The 20,849-nt window shown below is 41.3% G+C and overlaps 1 protein-coding gene across 1 annotated transcript in view; it reads right to left on the minus strand.

The window, feature by feature from the left end:
• Positions 1–2,462: 2,462 nt before the first annotated feature.
• The window catches only part of WRN (WRN RecQ like helicase), a 377,656-nt gene continuing 359,269 nt past the window's right edge, over positions 2,463–20,849 (minus strand). The window contains exons 34-35 of the mRNA XM_053700137.1: positions 4,144–4,302; positions 2,463–3,036 (exon numbers count right to left, since the gene is read on the minus strand). Coding sequence (XP_053556112.1) covers positions 2,923–3,036; positions 4,144–4,302 — 273 coding nt within the window. The 3' untranslated portion in view covers positions 2,463–2,922. The remainder of the gene's footprint in view (positions 3,037–4,143; positions 4,303–20,849) is intronic.

Here is a 20,849-nt window from a genome sequence, read left to right on the forward strand (position 1 = left end):
ATTTTTGAGGATAATCTATAGTGTTTTCAGCCTTGATGTATTGTACTGAATGTTTAATACATCAAATTATATTTTAGGAGATACATATTTGCATGCATAGTTGTTGCATGTGACACCACAGTATGACAATCAAACGACAAAGAACAAATATACCAGGTAAAGTCTGAGAATATTTAACACTTTTATAGTTAAAGTGAAGGTAAACTTTGATAAATAAAAGCCCGTTTTTTTAAAAATACTATTAAAAACAGGGACACTTTCATTCATCAAAGTTTACAAAGCAGCCGTTTTGATTAAAAACGTACCTTTTTTTCTTTTCACAGCTAGAGCAGCTTCCCCCACCTGGAAATCCTCTCTTCACACGTCAGCAATGACTAATCTGGCTTCCTCCAATCACAGAATGGCCTCAGGCAATGACTACCCTGGGGGGAAAGCCGTGATTGGAGGAAGCTGGATTAGTCATTGCTGACGTGTGAAGAGAGGATTTCCAGGAGGGGGAAGCTGCTCGGGATGTGAAAAGAAAAAAAAAGGTAATTTTTTAATCAAAACGGCTGATTTGTAAACTTTGATGAAAGAAAGTGCCCCTGTTTTTAATAGTATTTTTAAAAAACGGGCTTTCATTCACCAAAGTTTACCTTCACTTTAATATTATTTAAATTTGTGATAAAAACAAAATTTATGCTTACCTGATAAATTTATTTATTTCCGGATATGGTGAGTCCACGACGTCATCAATTGGGAATATCACTCCTGGCCAGCAGGAGGAGGCAAAGAGCACCACAGTTAAACTGTTAAGTATCACTTCCCTTCCCAAAACCCCCAGTCATTCGACTTAAGGTAATGGAGAAAACTGAGTAACACAAAGGTGTAGAGGTGCCTAAAGTTTAGTAAAAAAAAACAACTGTCTAAAAATAAAGGGCAAGGTCGTGGACTCACCATATCCGGAAATAAATAAATTTATCAGGTAAGCATACATTTTGTTTTCTTTCCTAAGATATGGTGAGTCCACAACGTCATCAATTACTCTTGGGAACCAATACCCAAGCTAGAGGACACAGATGATTAGGGAGGGACAAGACAGGCAGACCTAAACAGAAGGAACCACCGCTTGAAGAACTTATCCTCCAAAAGAAACCTTGTCTGAGGCAAAAAGAAAATCAAATTGATAAAATGTTGAAAAAGTTGCAAAGAAGACTAAGTTGCAGCCTTGCAAAACCGATCCATAGAAGCTTCATCTGTGAAAGCCCAAGAAGAAGAGACAGCCCTCGTGTAATGAGCCATAACTCTTTGATTTAAGTGATATAAATCCAATCATCTTTAGACACCAAAACTTCACCTCCTCCTTGCACCGAAGGCAAAGAGAATGACTGGGGTTTGTGGGAATGGAAGTGATACTTATCAGTTTAACTGTGGTGCTCTTTGCTTCCTCTTGCTGGCCAGGAGTGATATTCCCAAGAGTAATTGATGACGTTGTGGACTCATATCTTAGGAAAGAAAAAAATCCTTGAAAAAGCATTTACTTATTTTACATTGTGCCCTCTACAGTGCCATAACTAACAGCAATATTTTTCCAACAATAAAAGTGCATTAAAAAAAGAATCTTAAGGAAAAAAAATAGTCTTTTGTATCAAAACCACTAAGTTTGCATTCATACAAACATACACAAGTTTGTGATTTATTATTTAAAGGAAAAAAAATGTTTCCTAGGTAGGCCACATTATTTGCTGTACCAGCTTTTATTATTAAAACATGTACCACATAATAATGCTCATTTATGCACTCTTATTTTTTGCAAAAATAAAACCTATTACAAACAGATCTGTTGAGCCATCCCTAAGCAACATTCTTTTAGTATCTCTGCAAAACAAATCACATCTAAGAATAAGATATAGATATGTTTGTATGAATTAGAAAGACGTGCCAAAAAAGTACATATAATCAAATGGCCTATAAAAGATTTTAAAGAAAGCTCTGAAAAAATGAGCTAATTACAAAAATGTGTAATATTGCACCAGTACAGTTCAGGGAAATCCCCCAAACAAATATTTAGAAAGGTATTCAGAAGGGAATGTCTCATACTTGAAGCCGAAATGCAACAGCATTTTCCTCTCTCTATAATGTTTATATATATATATATATATATATATATTTATTATATACATACTGTAACTAAGGGTCCTCAGTGTTAAAATCTCTAAGACAATTATTCAATAAATCCTTTTTATCAAACAAATAGCTTGGTCTGAGACACAGTCCAGTTATCACTAGGCTAACTATATAATGTATAGCTTAAAAAATAAATGAATAATGTAGCCAATTGCCTGTCCTTAAATAGCATACAGTTCTAATACTTTGAATATGCTATAAAGAGGCAGTTTTTTTTTTTTTTTTTTTTTTTTTTTAAAAAGGAGAGAACTACAGAATTATGCAGATATTTATACACCCTTAATGAATATAACTCCTTAGGCAGTAACGACGGAAGTGACTTTAATAAATTCATATTTTATACAGTCTATTCACCAAACTATGTGAAATATACTTGAAATTTTCAGTGAACAGAATACGTAGAGTAAAATAATAATTGGGAAGGTTTTAGCCAAGAGAGAAAGATATCTTTATACCTAAACCTATATCCTTGCACTCTAATTCCCTACTGTACAGTTTTGCATTTAGTGAGGTTAATTCCAGCCCCCCACCCAGAAAACATTAGTTTTAACTATGTTCTTGCACACAAACATTTTACCAGTAAAGGTGCCGTGTGTTTTTTCAAGTACGTAACACTTAGGACAAGTGTCTATTTCAACACCTAAATTCTTTCTGTATATATTCATATTTTTTTTCCTCATACATTTCATATCCTTTATATCTGTCTTCATGATAAATGTTTGAAAATGTCACAGTGTCTTGAATGCTCACAGTATTTCAGCCAAAAAGTCCCTTTTTGGTTTTTGCTTTCTTGACAACATTGCCTGATAAATTTCCTTTAGGAGCGCCAAACCATTCAGGCAGTTTTCTCTTCGGGGTTGTAGTGTCAACCTGAAATATAGAAGATAAAGCTATGTATTTAAATGTGATTTTTTTTTTTTTTAAGTTTATTTTATGTCGGGGGAAAAAAAAGAAGAAAATGTACTGGAATTTCATCAGGAAATGTATTTGCTTTATGTTGCATAAATATATAAAAATATTGGAAGGGAGTTTTAAAGCTTGAATTTGATCATTTAAAACAATGTATAACATTTGTGGAACTAAATGAAAACTTCCCATGTAAGAGAGTGTAGTTTTTGACTACAGAATCTGAGGTGAGACAGGGGAGGAGTTCAATTTATAAATTGGAGCATAACCCAGGAGCTTTATTTTACATTTTTTTTTAATGTAAACTTTAAGGGCCCTAAATTAACTTTTATGGTTCCATCAGAGCATGCAACTGTCTGAGACTTTTCAATTTACCTAGATTATCAACTGTACTTTTGGTCTCTTTGCATCTTTTAATGAAAAACATACCTAGGTAGGCTCAGGAACAGCAATGCACTTATAGGAGCTAGCTGGTGACTATACTCATATGTCTCTTGCCATTGGCTTGCCAGATGTGTTCAGGCATGTCCCAGTACTGCACTGGTGCGCTAGAGTTGACTAACATTACAAGGGTTAAAGGGACAGTCAAGTCCAAAAAAAAAACTTTGATGATTTAAATAGGAAGTGTAATTATAAACAACTTTCCAATTTACTTTTATCACCAATTTTGCTTTGTTCTCTTGGTATTCTTAGTTGAAAGCTAAACCTAGGAGGTTCATATTCTAATTTCTTAGACATTGAAGGCTGCCTCTAATCTGAATGCATTTTGACCACTAGAGGGTAATAGTTCATGTGTTTCATATAGATAACATTGCGCTCACGCACGTGAAGTTAACCTGGAGTCAGCACTGACTGGCTAAAATGCAAGTCTGTCAAAAGAACTGAAATAAGGGGGCAGTCTGCAGATGCTTAGATACAAGGTAATTACAGAGGTAAAAAGTGTATTTCTATAACAGTGTTGGTTATGCAAAGCTAGGGAATGGATAATAAAGTGATTATCTTTCTTTTAAAACAACAAAAATTCTGGTGTTTACTGTCCCTTTAAACAAATATTCATTGTAATCCAGTTACCTGGGAGTCTGATTCAGAAAATAGCTCTTCTGTATCTGCATCCAGTGAAGACTGATTCCATGAGGCTAGTTTGATGGGTGCTATGGCTGGGGCTTTTGGCAGATCTATATTTGCAACTTCAGGCTTATAGGTTGTAGAAGGTTTACTCACTTCCACTGGCTGCAGCATTTAAAAACAAACAAAAAATAAGTTAAATCACAATTCTTAAACTCTAGATATTATGGCTCATGTCTCCATGTATCACTAAAGGAGAAAGGGTATTTAAAGGGACAGTATACACCAATTTTTATATAACTGCAGACATGTAATAGACACTACTATAAAGAATAATATGGACAGATACTGTTATAAAAATTCAATATAAAACTGTTTAAAAACTTACTTAGAAATTCCCTGTTCAGCACTTTTGAGTAGCTTGACTGGAACACCCAGTGAAAGCAGACACTTTTCCGCTTCCTCTGTATATGAAAAGACCCTTTACACAAACAGGAGAAAGCTGGAGGAGGCATACATCAGTATTCTCCTAAAACTTTGGGGCTTGGTTAGGAGTCTGAAAATCAGCACACTTATTTAAACTATACATTAAAAAACAAAACTGTATGGGTAAATATAAATGGATCATCTACAAAACATTTATGCAAAGAAAAATCTAGTGTATAATGTCCCTTTAAGAAGCGGTTGGACAGGAAAAACAAAATGTATACTTACCTGATAAATTTCTTTCTTTCTGGATATGGAGAGTCCACAACGTCATTCAATTACTAGTGGGAAAATCACTCCTGGACAGCAGGAGGCGGCAAAGAGCACCACAGCAAAGCTGTTAAGTATCACTCCCATACCCATAATCCCCAGTCATTTGACCGAAGGGAAATGGAAAAAGGAATAACACAAAGGTATAGAGGTGCCTGAGGTTTAGTAAAAAATAACTGTCTTAATTAAGGGTGGTGTCGTGGACTCTCCATATCCGGAAATAAAGAAGTTTATAAGGTAAGCATAAATTTTGTTTTCTTTCCTAAGATATGTAGAGTCCACAACGTCATTCAATTACTAGTGGGATCCAATACCCAAGCTAGAGGACACAGAATGAATAGGGAGGGAGAACAAGACAGGCAGACCTAAACAGAAGGCACCACTGCTTGAAGAACCTTTCTCCCAAAAGAGGCCTCAGCCGAGGCAAAAGTATCAAATTTATAAAATTTGGAAAAAAATTGTGCAGAGAGGACCAAGTTGCAGCCTTGCAAATCTGTTCCACAGAAGCTTCATTCTTAAAAGCCCAAGAAGAAGAGACAGCCCTCATGGAATAAGCCGTAATTCTCTAAGGAGGCTGCTGACCAGCAGTCTCATAAGCCAAACGAATCATACTTATCAACCAGAGGGAAAGAGAAGTAGCAGTAGCCTTCTGACCTTTACACTTTCCCGAGAAACAAATAAAAAAGAGCAGAAGACTGGCGAAAATCCTAAGTCGCCTGTAAATAGAATTTTAAAACACGCACAACATCCCAGTTGTGCAACAGATGCTCCTTATGAGAAGAAGGATTGGGACAGAGAGAAGGAACAACAATTTCCTGATTAATATTTCTATCCGAAACCACTTTAGGGAGAAAACCCAACCTAGTACGAAGAGCCACCTTATCTGCATGAAAGATAAGTTAAGTGAATCATACTGTTAAAAGCAGAAATAGCAAAAAGAAACTAAACCTTCCAAGATAACAACTTAATATTCAAGAAATGCATTGGCTCAAACGAAGCCGGCAGCAAAACTCTAAGAACTAGGTTAAGATTCCAAGGAGGAGCAACAGATTTAAACACAGGCCTGATCCTGACCAAGGCCTGACAAAAGGATTGAACATCCAGCACAACCGCCAGACGCTTATGTAACTGAAGGGTCAGATTTCTGCTTCATCTATTCTGAGTACTGAAAGTTCCTTTATTTGTTTGAAGCTCAATGCGGGAAAACGCTTCAAACAAATAAAGAAACTTTGAGCATTAAGGATTTTATACTTCATGACTGAAAGACCCCTTTATTTTTTCCACTGGTAAATCCTAGCGTTTCACTAACGCTAGGATTTACCATCACTTTAAGAGACATATACATTTCATTGTTTTGCTGTTGTATCAGAAAACAGAATTTATGTTTACCTGATAAATTTCTTTCTCCTACGGTGTGTCCGGTCCACAGCTTCATCCTTACTTGTGGGATATTCTCATTCCCTACAGGAAATGGCAAAGAGAGCACACAGCAAAGCTGTCCATATAGCCCCCCCTCTGGCTCCGCCCCCCAGTCATTCGACCGACGGTTAGGAGAAAAAGGAGAAACTATAAGGTGCCGTGGTGACTGTAGTGTACAGAAAAATAAAATTTTTAAACCTGACTAAAAGCCAGGGCGGTCCGTGGACCGGACACACCGTAGGAGAAAGAAATTTATCAGGTAAACATAAATTCTGTTTTCTCCACGGCTTCATCCTTACTTGTGGGAACCAATACCAAAGCTTTAGGACACGGATGAAGGGAGGGAACAAGTCAGGTAACCTAAACGGAAGGCACCACAGCTTGCAAAACCTTTCTCCCAAAAACAGCCTCCGAAGAAGCATAAGTATCGAATTTGTAAAATTTGTCAAAAGTATGCAGAGAAGACCAAGTCGCTGCCTTACAGATCTGTTCAACAGAAGCCTCATTCTTGAAGGCCCATGTGGAAGCCACAGCTCTAGTAGAGTGAGCTGTAATTCGTTCAGGAGGCTGCTGTCCGGCAGTCTCATAGGCCAAACGGATGATGCTTTTTAGCCAAAAGGAAAGAGAGGTAGCAGTAGCTTTCTGACCTCTCCTCTTACCAGAATAGACGACAAACAAAGAAGATGTCTGTCTGAAATCCTTTGTTGCTTCTAAATAGAATTTTAAAGCACAAACTATATCTAAGTTATGTAACAAACGTTCCTTCTTCGAAACTGGATTCGGACACAGAGAAGGAACAACTATTTCCTGGTTAATATTCCTATTGGAAACCACCTTTGGAAGAAAACCAGGCTTAGTACGTAAAACTACCTTATCTGTATGGAATACCAGATACGGTGAAGTACACTGCAAAGCAGACGATTCGGAAACTCTTCTAGCTGAAGAAATAGCAACCAAAAACAGAACTTTCCAAGATAGTAATTTAATATCTATGGAATGCAAAGGTTCAAACGGAACCCCTTGAAGAACTGAAAGAACTAAATTTAGACTCCATGGAGGAGTCATAGGTCTGTAGACAGGCTTGATTCTAACTAATGCCTGTACAAACGCCTGTACATCTGGCACGGCTGCCAGACGTTTGTGCAACAAGACAGACAGAGCAGATATCTGTCCTTTTAGAGAACTAGCTGACAAACCTTTATCCAAACCCTCTTGGAGAAAGGAAAGTATCCTAGGAATTCTAATTTTACTCCAAGAGTAACCCTTGGATTCGTACCAACAGATATATTTTTGCCATATCTTATGGTAAATTTTCCTAGTTACAGGTTTTCTGGCCTGAACCAGAGTATCTATAACCGAATCTGAAAACCCACGCTTAGATAGAATCAAGCGTTCAATTTCCAAGCAGTCAGTTGCAGAGAAACTAGATTTGGATGTTCGAATGGACCTTGTACTAGAAGGTCCTGCCTCAAAGGTAGCTTCCATGGTGGAGCCGATTACATATTCACCAGGTCTGCATACCAAGTCCTGCGTGGCCATGCAGGAGCTATTAGAATCACAGAGGCCATCTCCTGTTTGATCCTGGCTGGAGTTCTGACGAGATGCCATCAGATCATATCTGGAATGCCTCATAGTTGAGTTAACTGGGCAAAGACCTCCGGGTGAAGTTCCCACTCCCCCGGATGGAAAGTCTGACGACTCAAATAATCCGCCTCCCAGTTGTCTACTCCTGGGATGTGAATTGCAGATAGATGGCAGGAGTGATCCTCCGCCCATTTGATGATCTTGGATACCTCTCTCATCGCCAGGGAACTCTTTGTTCCTCCCTGATGATTGATGTACGCTACAGTCGTCATGTTGTCCGACTGAAATCTTATGAACCTGGCCTTCACTAGTTGAGGCCAAGCCAGGAGCGCATTGAATATCGCTCTCCGTTCCAAAATGTTTATCGGGAGAAGAGACTCTTCCCGAGACCATAGACCCTGAGCTTTCAGGGAGCCCCAGAGATTGAAGAGATTGGCGTCAGTTGTGACAATGATCCACTCTGGTCTGCGGAAACTCATTCCCTGAGAAAGGTGATCCTGAGCCAACCACCAGAGGAGTGAGTCTCTGGTTATCTGGTCCACTTGAATCTGGGGAGACAAGTCTGCGTAATCCCCATTCCACTGTTTGAGCATGCACAGTTGCAATGGTCTTAAATGAATTTGAGCAAAAGGAACCACGTCCATTGCCGCAACCATTAGTCCTATTACCTCCATGCACTGAGCTATGGAGGGCTGAGGAATAGATTGAAGAACTCGACAAGCGTTTAGAAGCTTTAACTTCATTTCTACAGAGTCTATTATTGTTCCCAGAAAGGGAACCCTTGTGGACGGGAACAGGGAACTCTTTTCTATGTTCACCTTCCACCCGTGAGATCTGAGAAAGGCTAAAACAATGTCTGTATGAGCCCTTGCTCTGGGAAGGGACGACGCTTGAATTAGAATGTCGTCTAGGTAAGGTGCTACTGCAATGCCCCTCGGCCTTAGGACCGCTAGAAGGGACCCTAGCACCTTTGTGAAAATTCTGGGAGCAGTGGCTAAACCGAACGGAAGAGCCACGAACTGGTAATGTTTGTCCAGAAAGGCGAACCTCAGGAACTGATGATGATCTTTGTGGATAGGAATATGCAGGTATGCATCCTTTAGGTCCACGGTAGTCATATATTGACCCTCCTGGATCGTTGTTAAAATCGTCCGAATGGTTTCCATTTTGAATGATGGAACTCTGAGGAATTTGTTTAGAATTTTTAAATCCAGAATTGGCCTGAAAGTTCCTTCTTTATTGGGAACTACAAACAGGTTTGAGTAAAAACCCAGACCTTGTTCCGCTGTTGGAACTGGGTGTATCACTCCCATCTTTAATAGGTCTCCTACGCAACGTAAGAATGCCTGTCTCTTTATCTGGTCTAAAGATAAGCGAGACATGTGGAACCTTCCCCTTGGAGGAAGTTCCTTGAACTCTAGAAGATACCCCTGAGAGACAATTTCTAGTGCCCAGGGGTCCGGAACATCTCTTGCCCAAGCCTGAGCAAAGAGAGAAAGTCTGCCCCCTACTAGATCCGGTCCCGGATCGGGGGCTACCCCTTCATGCTGTCTTGGTAGCAGCAGCAGGCTTCTTGGCCTGCTTTCCCTTGTTCCAGCCTTGCAATGGTTTCCATGCTGGTTTAGGCTGGGAAGCGTTACCCTCTTGTCTAGAGGCTGCAGAGTTAGAAGCCGGTCCGTTCCTGAAATTGCGAAAGGAACGAAAATTAGACTTATTCTTAGCCTTGAAAGGCCTATCCTGTGGGAGGGCATGGCCCTTTCCCCCAGTGATGTCTGAAATAATCTCCTTCAATTCTGGCCCGAAAAGGGTCTTACCTTTGAAAGTAATATTAAGCAATTTTGTTTTGGACGACACATCCGCCGACCAAGATTTTAGCCAAAGCGCCCTGCGCGCCACTATTGCAAAATTGCTAATTTAGCCAATTGAAAAGCGGCATCCAAAATAAAGGAATTAGCCAACTTTAGTGCGTGAATTCTGTCCATGACCTCATCATATGGAGTCTCCTTTTGGAGCGAATTTTCTAGTTCATCAAACCAAAAAGACGCCGCCGTGGTGACAGGAATAATGCACGAAATTGGTTGAAGAAGGAAACCTTGCTGAACAAAAATCTTTTTAAGCAATCCTTCCAATTTTTTATCCATAGGATCTTTGAAAGCGCAACTGTCTTCTATAGGAATAGTTGTGCGCTTAGGTAACGTTGAAACTGCCCCCTCTACCTTAGGGACCGTTTGCCATGCATCCCTTCTGGGGTCGACAATGGGGAACATTTTCTTAAATATAGGAGGGGGAACAAAAGGTACACCTGGCTTCTCCCACTCCTTAGTCACTATGTCCGCCACCCTCTTGGGTATCGGAAAAGCATCAGCATGCACTGGGACCTCTAAGAATTTGTCCATTTTGCACAACTTCTCTGGAATCACCAAAGTATCACAATCATCAAGGGTAGCTAGCACCTCCTTAAGCAGAGCGCGGAGATGTTCAAGCTTAAATTTAAATGCCACGATATCAGGTTCTGCCTGCTGAGAAATTTTTCCTGAGTCAGAAATTTCTCCCTCAGACAGACCCTCCCTCACTGCCAACTCAGATTGATGTGAGGGTATAACAGATAAATTATCGTCAGCGCCTACTTGCTCATCCTCTGTATTTAAAACTGAGCAATCACGCTTTCTAGGAAATGCTGGCAGTTTGGATAAAAGAGCTGCTAGAGAATTATCCATTACTGCTGTTAATTGCTGCATAGTAACAAGCATTGGCGCGCTAGATGTACTAGGTATTGCCTGCGCGGGCAAAGCTGGTGTTGACACAGAAGGAGAGGATGATGAACTATCCCCACTACCTTCATTTAAAGAATCATCTTGGGCAACATTATTAAATGTGACAGTACTGTCCTTACTCTGTTTGGACGCCATGGCACAATTCGCACATACATTTAATAGGGGAACCACCTTGGCCTCCATACACACAGAACATAGGCTATCTGAAGGTACAGACATGTTAAACAGACTTAGGCAAGTTTTTAATGCAATAAAAACAATTTTAAACAAAACCGTTACTGTCTCTTTAAATAATAAAAAGGGCACACTTTATTTCTGAATGATCGAAAAAATATCAAAGAAATATCCGATCTTTATGAAATTTATACCCCAGTGTCTTAATGCTTTAAAAGTATTGCACACCAAATTTCAAGTCTCTTAACCCTTAAATGACCAAACCGGAGCTAATAATCACAATTGACCGGTTTAAACACACTACAGTCCCTGCCACAGACTTTGCTGCGGCTTTTACCTTCCTTAGGGGTTATTCACAACAGTAATAAGCCTCTCTGAGTTCTTTTCTAAGCCACTGGACCTTCTCACGTGAAGCTGCATGCACTGCCTAGAGAAAGTAACTGCGCAACTGAGGTGCGAAAATGAGGCCTCCTCCCTCTGCATTCCAGAGTGAAGGGGCCTTTCTGACAATATTAGGTGTCTAAACAACTGCCAGGCGCAAATAAACGTCCCCAAAAGTGTTTCAAAGTTTGCCAAACACTCCAAATGTCAAATAAACATGATAAAAGTCAATCGATTTAGCCCACAATAGTGTCAACCAGCATAGAGCCCAAGTTATAAGCCTTAATTCTGTAACTGAGTCTAAGAAAATGGCTTACCTATCCCATAAGGGAAAACTGACAGTCTTCTAGCATTACAAGGTCTTGTTAGAAAAGTGACTGATCATACCTGAAGCATATAAGCCTGCAAACTGTTCCCCCCAACTGAAGTTCTCTGGTTTCAACAGTCCTGCGTGGGAACAGCAATGGATTTTAGTTACTGGTGCTAAAATCATACTCCTCTTTTAACAGGAATCTTCATCACTTTCTGTTGTAGAGTAAATAGTACAAACCGGCACTATTTTAAAATAACAAACTCTTGATAGAAGAAATAAAACTACAACTAACACCACATACTCTTTACCATCCCCGTGGAGATGCTACTTGTTCAGAGCGGCAAAGAGAATGACTGGGGGGCAGAGCCAGAGGGGGGGCTATATGGACAGCTTTGCTGTGTGCTCTCTTTGCCATTTCCTGTAGGGAATGAGAATATCCCACAAGTAAGGATGAAGCCGTGGACCGGACACACCAATGTAGGAGAAATTTGTCTTTATATTTTAGCTAATAGACAATCTATTGTTAGAGTTGAGACCTGACCTGCCAGTTAGTCTTGATCATACTGTTTTTTTAGTGCCTTGAACAATGAACAATCTATATTTTATATGTATGCAAGTGATGATGGTACAGCTGTAGCTTGGTTCAATGATTGTTGCTGGGTGTAATAGTGGGTGCAGATGATATGTTATCAATGTATGCATTATCATAAAGTATAAGAGACTGCATGTTCATGTGTGAGTATATTTCTTACACCATGAAGCAAATCCCACTTAGATGTAATTTCTCTCCTCCTGCCATATAACTAGAACTCTGTTTTCAAGATGCTACCTGCAGCTGGGGAGGCAAAATAGTGTTCAATAACCCCCTTCCTGAGAGAGGAAAAGGGAGGAATTTATTTATTTTTGTTCTTTTCTTTTCTGTCTTCTACCTAGGAGAGGAATCTATAGTTATTTTGGCAGAGGGGTGTAGGTGAATCCTGCAGGTGTATCACTTTTTTTTTTGCTGTTATCTCATCCCAATTTACATCACAAGCTATATCAAAACCCCCTTTAAAGTCTAACCTTTCATGCCCAAATTGTCTTTTTTGAAAGGTGATGCAGGCTAGACTAGCACACTAGTGAATGGGTTCTAATCGATTACTGTAAAATATGTATACTCTCCAGGACCTTTGTATCAAACGGGTGACCACGCCATCCAGGACTCCACACCAAAAAGTCCCAAAAAAAATGTAGAAAAAAAGAGGCAGATGGCAGCACTCCAGAATAAAAGATGTATATTTATTTACATCTACTCCAAACAAACAAAGAACAACGACGTTTCAGGTGTTATCCCTTAATTACGATTAAGGGAAAACACTCGAAACGTCGTTCTTTGTTTGTTTGGAGAAGATGTAAATAAATATACATCTTTTATTCTGGAGTGCTGTCATCTGCCTCTTTTTTCTAATTGATTACTGACCAGTGGTGTGTGTGTGTTATATTAGACTATTGTATAACTACTTTTGTGACTATAGTTTTGAGGACTTTCCTGTCAGCCTGACTTTAACAGCAGCACTATAGCCATGTTTATATCACAAGTGGGACTGATACATTTTTGTACAAATGTGCTTTCTCTTTATATCCACGTATGTATTTTACAATGTGTTGCCTTTCTCTCCATAGTTGTAAAAATGTCTTTATATACCCCCTTGTTTTGTAGATTTGAATGTGACGGTTCAAGTATGACTGCTGATTTCCATTGGGGGTACATTTAGTTATAGAATCTTAAGATATGATTGGGTAGCTTATAGAATATGTATTTGTCACTGTAATAATACTCCAGTATGTACTAAGTTTTTCTGTCGCAACTGTATAGGTATGCTTAACCGAGAATATAGTCTAAACTCAGACGGCCAATTTTGTATTATTTATTAAAGGGACAGTGAACCCAAATTTTTTCTTTCATGATTCAGATAGAGTATGACATTTTAAGCAACTTTCTAATTTACTCCTATTATCAATTTTCTTTGTTCTCTTGCTATCTTTATTTTAAAAGCAGGAATGTAAATCTTAGCAGCCAGCCCATTTTAGGTTCAGCACCATGGATCGCACTTGCTTATTGGAGGCTTACATTTACCCACCAATAAGCAAGCATAACCCAGGTTCTCAACTAAAAATGGGCCGGCTCCTATGCATCACATTCCTGCTTTTTAAATAAAAATAGCAAGAGAACGAAGAAAAATTGATAATAGGAGTAAATTAGAAAGCTGCTTAGAAATGCATGCTCTATCTGAATCATGAAAGGAAAAAATTTGACTTTACAATTCCTTAAGCACCGAACTTTAAACTAGTCTGCTGTAACTACAGCTTTAAATAGAAAAAAATAGACTGACGACAGATAAGAACAATAGACCCAAAACGTCTCCACACAGTGCTTGTCTTTACCACCTCTGATGGAAGTTTATCCATGGATCAACTACCATTTCACAGATAGACTGTTATGCGTGCTGTAAGGTGTTTGTAGATCACCTGACCAACATTGTGCAGCTTTAGAAATAGATGGCACTGCCAATAAAAGGTGATTAAATAACTACACCTCAATATTGAAATATTCCTATTTAAAGTTTGCCTCCTTTCTATCCAAAATGACTTTTAAATCCACAGGCATCACCCACTGGGAATATATTTTGTTGTCACTAAGAGAGAGAAAAAAGCTGCATCAGCTCTAGGAGGATGATCCAGATAAATAGCAGATAATTTATACCTCCTGTTTAGCATACCAATGAGTTTCAGCTGGGGTATACGAAACTGTCTCTTTTTTAGCCAGAATAATACATGCAAGCATGGGCAAATCATATGCAATTGGTGCTTTCATAATTGGCAAACCATGCAAAATACAGAATTCATGTAGTAAAAAAGGACTATTCACATTTAGATAAAATATCAGTCTTAGCCTCCAAATATTATTTGTCAGGGACAGACAGAGCTTGGTGCACATTTATACCAAACAAAAGTTCAATACAAGCACTGAAGAATAGGCTGTCTTTCCGGGGTTTGCTATTTCATGAGAAGCATCTGTGCAGAGTCAGCATTTTAAAGGCACTTTGTCACTGGGGTTGTAATGGGATTCAACAAAGTCTAATAAGGAACAGGGAACTATTTCATTATGTGCATTATGAGTAACTAGTCCTAAAGCCTGTTTACATGGGCCATTTTTTGCAGTACAGCGGTCCCACCCCTTGCTCTCTCTCTATCCCCCCTCTCTTTTGCTCTCTCTTTCTCCCCTCTCTTTTGGTCTCTCTCTCCCCTCTCTTTTACTCTCTCTCCCCCCTCTCTTTTGCTCTCTCCCCCCTTTCTTTTGCTCTCTCTCCCCCCTCTCTTGCCGTCTCTCTCTTCCCCCTCTCATTTGCTCTCTCTCCTCTCGTTTGCTCTCCCTCTCTTTTGCACTCTCTCCCCCCTCTATTTTGCGCTCTCTCCCCCTCTCTTTTGCTGTCTCTCTCCCCCCTCTCTTTTGCTGTCTCTCTCCCCCTCTCCTTTGTGCTCTCTCTCCCCCCCTCCCTCTCTTTTGCTGTCTTTCCCCTCTCTCTTTTGCTGTCTCTCTCCCCCCTCTCTTTTGCCGTCTCTCTTCCCCCTCTCTTTTACCGTCTCTCTTCCCCCTCTCTATTGCCATCTCTCTTCCCCCTCTCTTTTGCCGTCTCTCCCCCCCCCTCTCTTTTGCCATCTCTCTCCCCCTCTCTTTTGCCGTCTCTCTCCCCCCTCTCTTTTGCTGTCTCTCTCCCCCCTCTATTTTGCCGTCTCTCTCCCCCCTCTCTTTTGCGCTCTCTCTCACCCCCTCTCTTTTGCTGTCTCTCTCTCCCCTCTCTTTTGCTGTCTCTCTCCCCTCTCTTTTGCGGTCTCTCTCTCCCCTCTCTTTTGCTGTCTCTCTCTCCCCTCTCTTTTGCTGTCTCTCTCCCCCCTCTCTTTTGCTGTCTCTCTCCCCCCTCTCTTTTGCTGTCTCTCTCTGACTCTCTCTCTCCCCCCTCTTTGGAGCTCTCTGTCTCCCCTCTTTAGAGCTCTCTGTCTCTAGACACTTAGCGGAGGGCATCTGGCCCGCCCGGCTGCACCCCGGCCACGCCCACGACGCACCGCCCGGCCACGCCCACTCCACCACGCCAGGTTAGTTGGAAGGCCAGGTGTGTTTGCCCTCGCGCGCAGTCTCTACTGCGCATGACAGCTTCGGACAAACACACTTGGCCTTTTATTATATAGGATATTTAAATTGCACTCGTGTCTTTTTTTGTGGATACATACTTGTATTGTTTGTTTATTCCCCTAATTTATTTTTCACGTCATACTTTCCCTAAAGTATTCATAGAAACAAATTTAAGATACCTTGCCTTCCTCTTGCTGCACCTTTCAATAAATAAACCCAATGTCTTCCCTCACAAACACACAGTATTTGTTTAGTCTCTCCCTTCTCTCTACATATTGCAGATATATAAATCGCCCCCTTACTTAATTTCTTGATAATTTTGCAGCTTGGCAACCTTATTTCCTCTCCTCAGGCACCACTGCCCACATTCTTTGACTTCAATCCCGCTTCCCCTGGAGCAACAAAACTTCTCCAGCTCACTTCCATTTAGTTTCACAATAAACCTAATCTCCTACTCACAAAGATGGAGAATTTCCCCTTATCCTCTTTTTGACCACCATCTCCTCCTTTGCAACTCACAGCGCTCCCTACCACTCTACCACCATCTAACCCTCACATCATATTCAACAGAAGCATTAAAGGGACAGTCAACTCCAGTTGATAATCCCTTTATTATCCATTCCCCAGTTTTGCATAACCAACAGTTATATTAATATACTTTTTACCTCTGATTACCTTATTTCAGTTCTTTTGACAGACTTGAACTTTAGCCAATCAGTGCCCTCTCATAAGTAACTCCACAGGTTTGAGCACAATGTTATCTATATGGCACACATAGATGTGAAAAATTGTCAAATGCATTCAGATAAGAGGTGGCCTTCAAGGGCTTAGAAATTAGCATATGAGCCCAGCTAGGTTTAACTTTCAACTAAGAATACCAAGAAAACAAAACAAATTTGATGATAAAGGTAAATTGGAAAGTTGTTGAAAAAACAGAATTTATGTTTACCTGATAAATTACTTTCTCCAACGGTGTGTCCGGTCCACGGCGTCATCCTTACTTGTGGGATATTCTCTTCCCCAACAGGAAATGGCAAAGAGCCCAGCAAAGCTGGTCACATGATCCCTCCTAGGCTCCGCCTACCCCAGTCATTCGACCGACGTAAAGGAGGAATATTTGCATAGGAGAAACCATATGATACCGTGGTGACTGTAGTTAAAGAAAATAAATTATCAGACCTGATTAAAAAACCAGGGCGGGCCGTGGACCGGACACACCGTTGGAGAAAGTAATTTATCAGGTAAACATAAATTCTGTTTTCTCCAACATAGGTGTGTCCGGTCCACGGCGTCATCCTTACTTGTGGGAACCAATACCAAAGCTTTAGGACACGGATGAAGGGAGGGAGCAAATCAGGTCACCTAAATGGAAGGCACCACGGTTTGCAAAACCTTTCTCCCAAAAATAGCCTCAGAAGAAGCAAAAGTATCAAACTTGTAAAATTTGGTAAAAGTGTGCAGTGAAGACCAAGTCGCTGCCCTACATATCTGATCAACAGAAGCCTCGTTCTTGAAGGCCCATGTGGAAGCCACAGCCCTAGTGGAATGAGCTGTGATTCTTTCAGGAGGCTGCCGTCCGGCAGTCTCATAAGCCAATCTGATGATGCTTTTAATCCAAAAAGAGAGAGAGGTAGAAGTTGCTTTTTGACCTCTCCTTTTACCAGAATAAACAACAAACAAGGAAGATGTTTGTCTAAAATCCTTTGTAGCATCTAAATAGAATTTTAGAGCGCGAACAACATCCAAATTGTGCAACAAACGTTCCTTCTTTGAAACTGGATTCGGACACAAAGAAGGCACGACTATCTCCTGGTTAATGTTTTTGTTAGAAACAACTTTCGGAAGAAAACCAGGTTTAGTACGTAAAACCACCTTATCTGCATGGAAAACCAGATAAGGAGGAGAACACTGCAGAGCAGATAATTCTGAAACTCTTCTAGCAGAAGAAATTGCAACCAAAAACAAAACTTTCCAAGATAATAACTTAATATCAACGGAATGCAAGGGTTCAAACGGAACCCCCTGAAGAACTGAAAGAACTAAGTTGAGACTCCAAGGAGGAGTCAAAGGTTTGTAAACAGGCTTGATTCTAACCAGAGCCTGAACAAAGGCTTGAACATCTGGCACAGCTGCCAGCTTTTTGTGAAGTAACACAGACAAGGCAGAAATCTGTCCCTTCAAGGAACTTGCCGATAATCCTTTCTCCAATCCTTCTTGAAGAAAGGATAGAATCTTAGGAATCTTTACCTTGTTCCAAGGGAATCCTTTAGATTCACACCAACAGATATATTTTTTCCATATTTTGTGGTAAATTTTTCTAGTTACAGGCTTTCTGGCCTGAACAAGAGTATCAATAACAGAATCTGAGAACCCTCGTTTTGATAAGATCAAGCGTTCAATCTCCAAGCAGTCAGCTGGAGTGAGACCAGATTCGGATGTTCGAACGGACCTTGAACAAGAAGGTCTCATCTCAAAGGTAGCTTCCATGGTGGAGCCGATGACATATTCACCAGATCTGCATACCAAGTCCTGCGTGGCCACGCAGGAGCTATCAAGATCACCGACGCCCTCTCCTGATTGATCCTGGCTACCAGCCTGGGGATGAGAGGAAACGGCGGGAATACATAAGCTAGTTTGAAGGTCCAAGGTGCTACTAGTGCATCTACTAGAGTCGCCTTGGGATCCCTGGATCTGGACCCGTAGCAAGGAACCTTGAAGTTCTGACGAGAGGCCATCAGATCCATGTCTGGAATGCCCCACAATTGAGTAATTTGGGCAAAGATTTCCGGATGGAGTTCCCACTCCCCCGGATGTAATGTCTGACGACTCAGAAAATCTGCTTCCCAATTTTCCACCCCTGGAATGTGGATTGCAGACAGGTGGCAGGAGTGAGTCTCCGCCCATTGAATGATTTTGGTTACTTCTTCCATCGCCAGGGAACTCCTTGTTCCCCCCTGATGGTTGATGTACGCAACAGTCGTCATGTTGTCTGATTGAAACCGTATGAACTTGGCTTTCGCTAGCTGAGGCCAAGCCTTGAGAGCATTGAATATCGCTCTCAGTTCCAGAATATTTATCGGTAGAAGAGATTCTTCCCGAGACCAAAGACCCTGAGCTTTCAGGAGTCCCCAGACCGCGCCCCAGCCCATCAGACTGGCGTCGGTCGTGACAATGACCCACTCTGGTCTGCGGAAGGTCATCCCTTGTGACAGGTTGTCCAGGGACAGCCACCAACGGAGTGAGTCTCTGGTCCTCTGATTTACTTGAATCGTCGGAGACAAGTCTGTATAGTCCCCATTCCACTGACTGAGCATGCACAGTTGTAATGGTCTTAGATGAATGCGCGCAAAAGGAACTATGTCCATTGCCGCTACCATCAAACCTATTACTTCCATGCACTGCGCTATGGAAGGAAGAGGAACGGAATGAAGTGTTTGACAAGAGTTTAGAAGTTTTGTTTTTCTGGCCTCTGTCAGAAAAATCCTCATTTCTAAAGAGTCTATTATTGTTCCCAAGAAGGGAACCCTTGTTGACGGAGATAGAGAACTCTTTTCTACGTTCACTTTCCATCCGTGAGATCTGAGAAAGGCCAGGACTATGTCCGTGTGAGCCTTTGCTTGAGGAAGGGACGACGCTTGAATCAGAATGTCGTCCAATTAAGGTACTACTGCAATGCCCCTTGGTCTTAGTACCGCTAGAAGGGACCCTAGTACCTTTGTGAAAATCCTTGGAGCAGTGGCTAATCCGAAAGGAAGTGCCACGAACTGGTAATGCTTGTCCAGGAATGCGAACCTTAGGAACCGATGATGTTCCTTGTGGATAGGAATATGTAGATACGCATCCTTTAAATCCACCGTGGTCATGAATTGACCTTCCTGGATGGAAGGAAGAATTGTTCGAATAGTTTCCATTTTGAACGATGGAACCTTGAGAAACTTGTTTAGGATCTTGAGATCCAAGATTGGTCTGAACGTTCCCTCTTTTTTGGGAACTACGAACAGATTGGAGTAGAACCCCATCCCTTGTTCTCCTAATGGAACAGGATGAATCACTCCCATTTTTAACAGGTCTTCTACACAATGCAAGAATGCCTGTCTCTTTATGTGGTCTGAAGACAATTGAGACCTGTGGAACCTCCCCCTTGGGGGAGGCCCCTTGAATTCCAGAAGATAACCTTGGGAGACTATTTCTAGTGCCCAAGGATCCAGAACATCTCTTGCCCAAGCCTGAGCGAAGAGAGAGAGTCTGCCCCCCACCAGATCCGGTCCCGGATCGGGGGCCAACATTTCATGCTGTCTTGGTAGCAGTGGCAGGCTTCTTGGCCTGCTTTCCCTTGTTCCAGCCTTGCATTGGTCTCCAGGCTGGCTTGGCTTGAGAAGTATTACCCTCTTGCTTAGAGGACGTAGCACTTGGGGCTGGTCCGTTTCTACGAAAGGGACGAAAATTAGGTTTATTTTTGGCCTTGAAAGACCTATCCTGAGGAAGGGCGTGGCCCTTACCTCCAGTGATATCAGAGATAATCTCTTTCAAGTCAGGGCCAAACAGCGTTTTCCCCTTGAAAGGAATGTTAAGCAATTTGTTCTTGGAAGACGCATCCGCTGACCAAGATTTCAACCAAAGCGCTCTGCGCGCCACAATAGCAAACCCAGAATTTTTCGCCGCTAACCTAGCCAATTGCAAAGTGGCGTCTAGGGTGAAAGAATTAGCCAATTTGAGAGCACGGATTCTGTCCATAATCTCCTCATAAGGAGGAGAATCACTATCGATCGCCTTTTCTAGCTCATTGAACCAGAAACACGCGGCTGTAGTGACAGGGACAATGCATGAAATTGGTTGTAGAAGGTAACCTTGCTGAACAAACATCTTTTTAAGCAAACCTTCTAATTTTTTATCCATAGGATCTTTGAAAGCACAACTATCTTCTATGGGTATAGTGGTGCGTTTGTTTAAAGTAGAAACCGCCCCCTCGACCTTGGGGACTGTCTGCCATAAGTCCTTTCTGGGGTCGACCATGGGAAACAATTTTTTAAATATGGGGGGAGGGACGAAAGGTATACCGGGCCTTTCCCATTCTTTATTTACAATGTCCGCCACCCGCTTGGGTATAGGAAAAGCTTCTGGAGGCCCCGGGACCTCTAGG

The sequence above is a fragment of the Bombina bombina genome, chromosome 2, assembly GCF_027579735.1.
Source record: "Bombina bombina isolate aBomBom1 chromosome 2, aBomBom1.pri, whole genome shotgun sequence".
Lineage (NCBI taxonomy): Eukaryota > Metazoa > Chordata > Amphibia > Anura > Bombinatoridae > Bombina > Bombina bombina.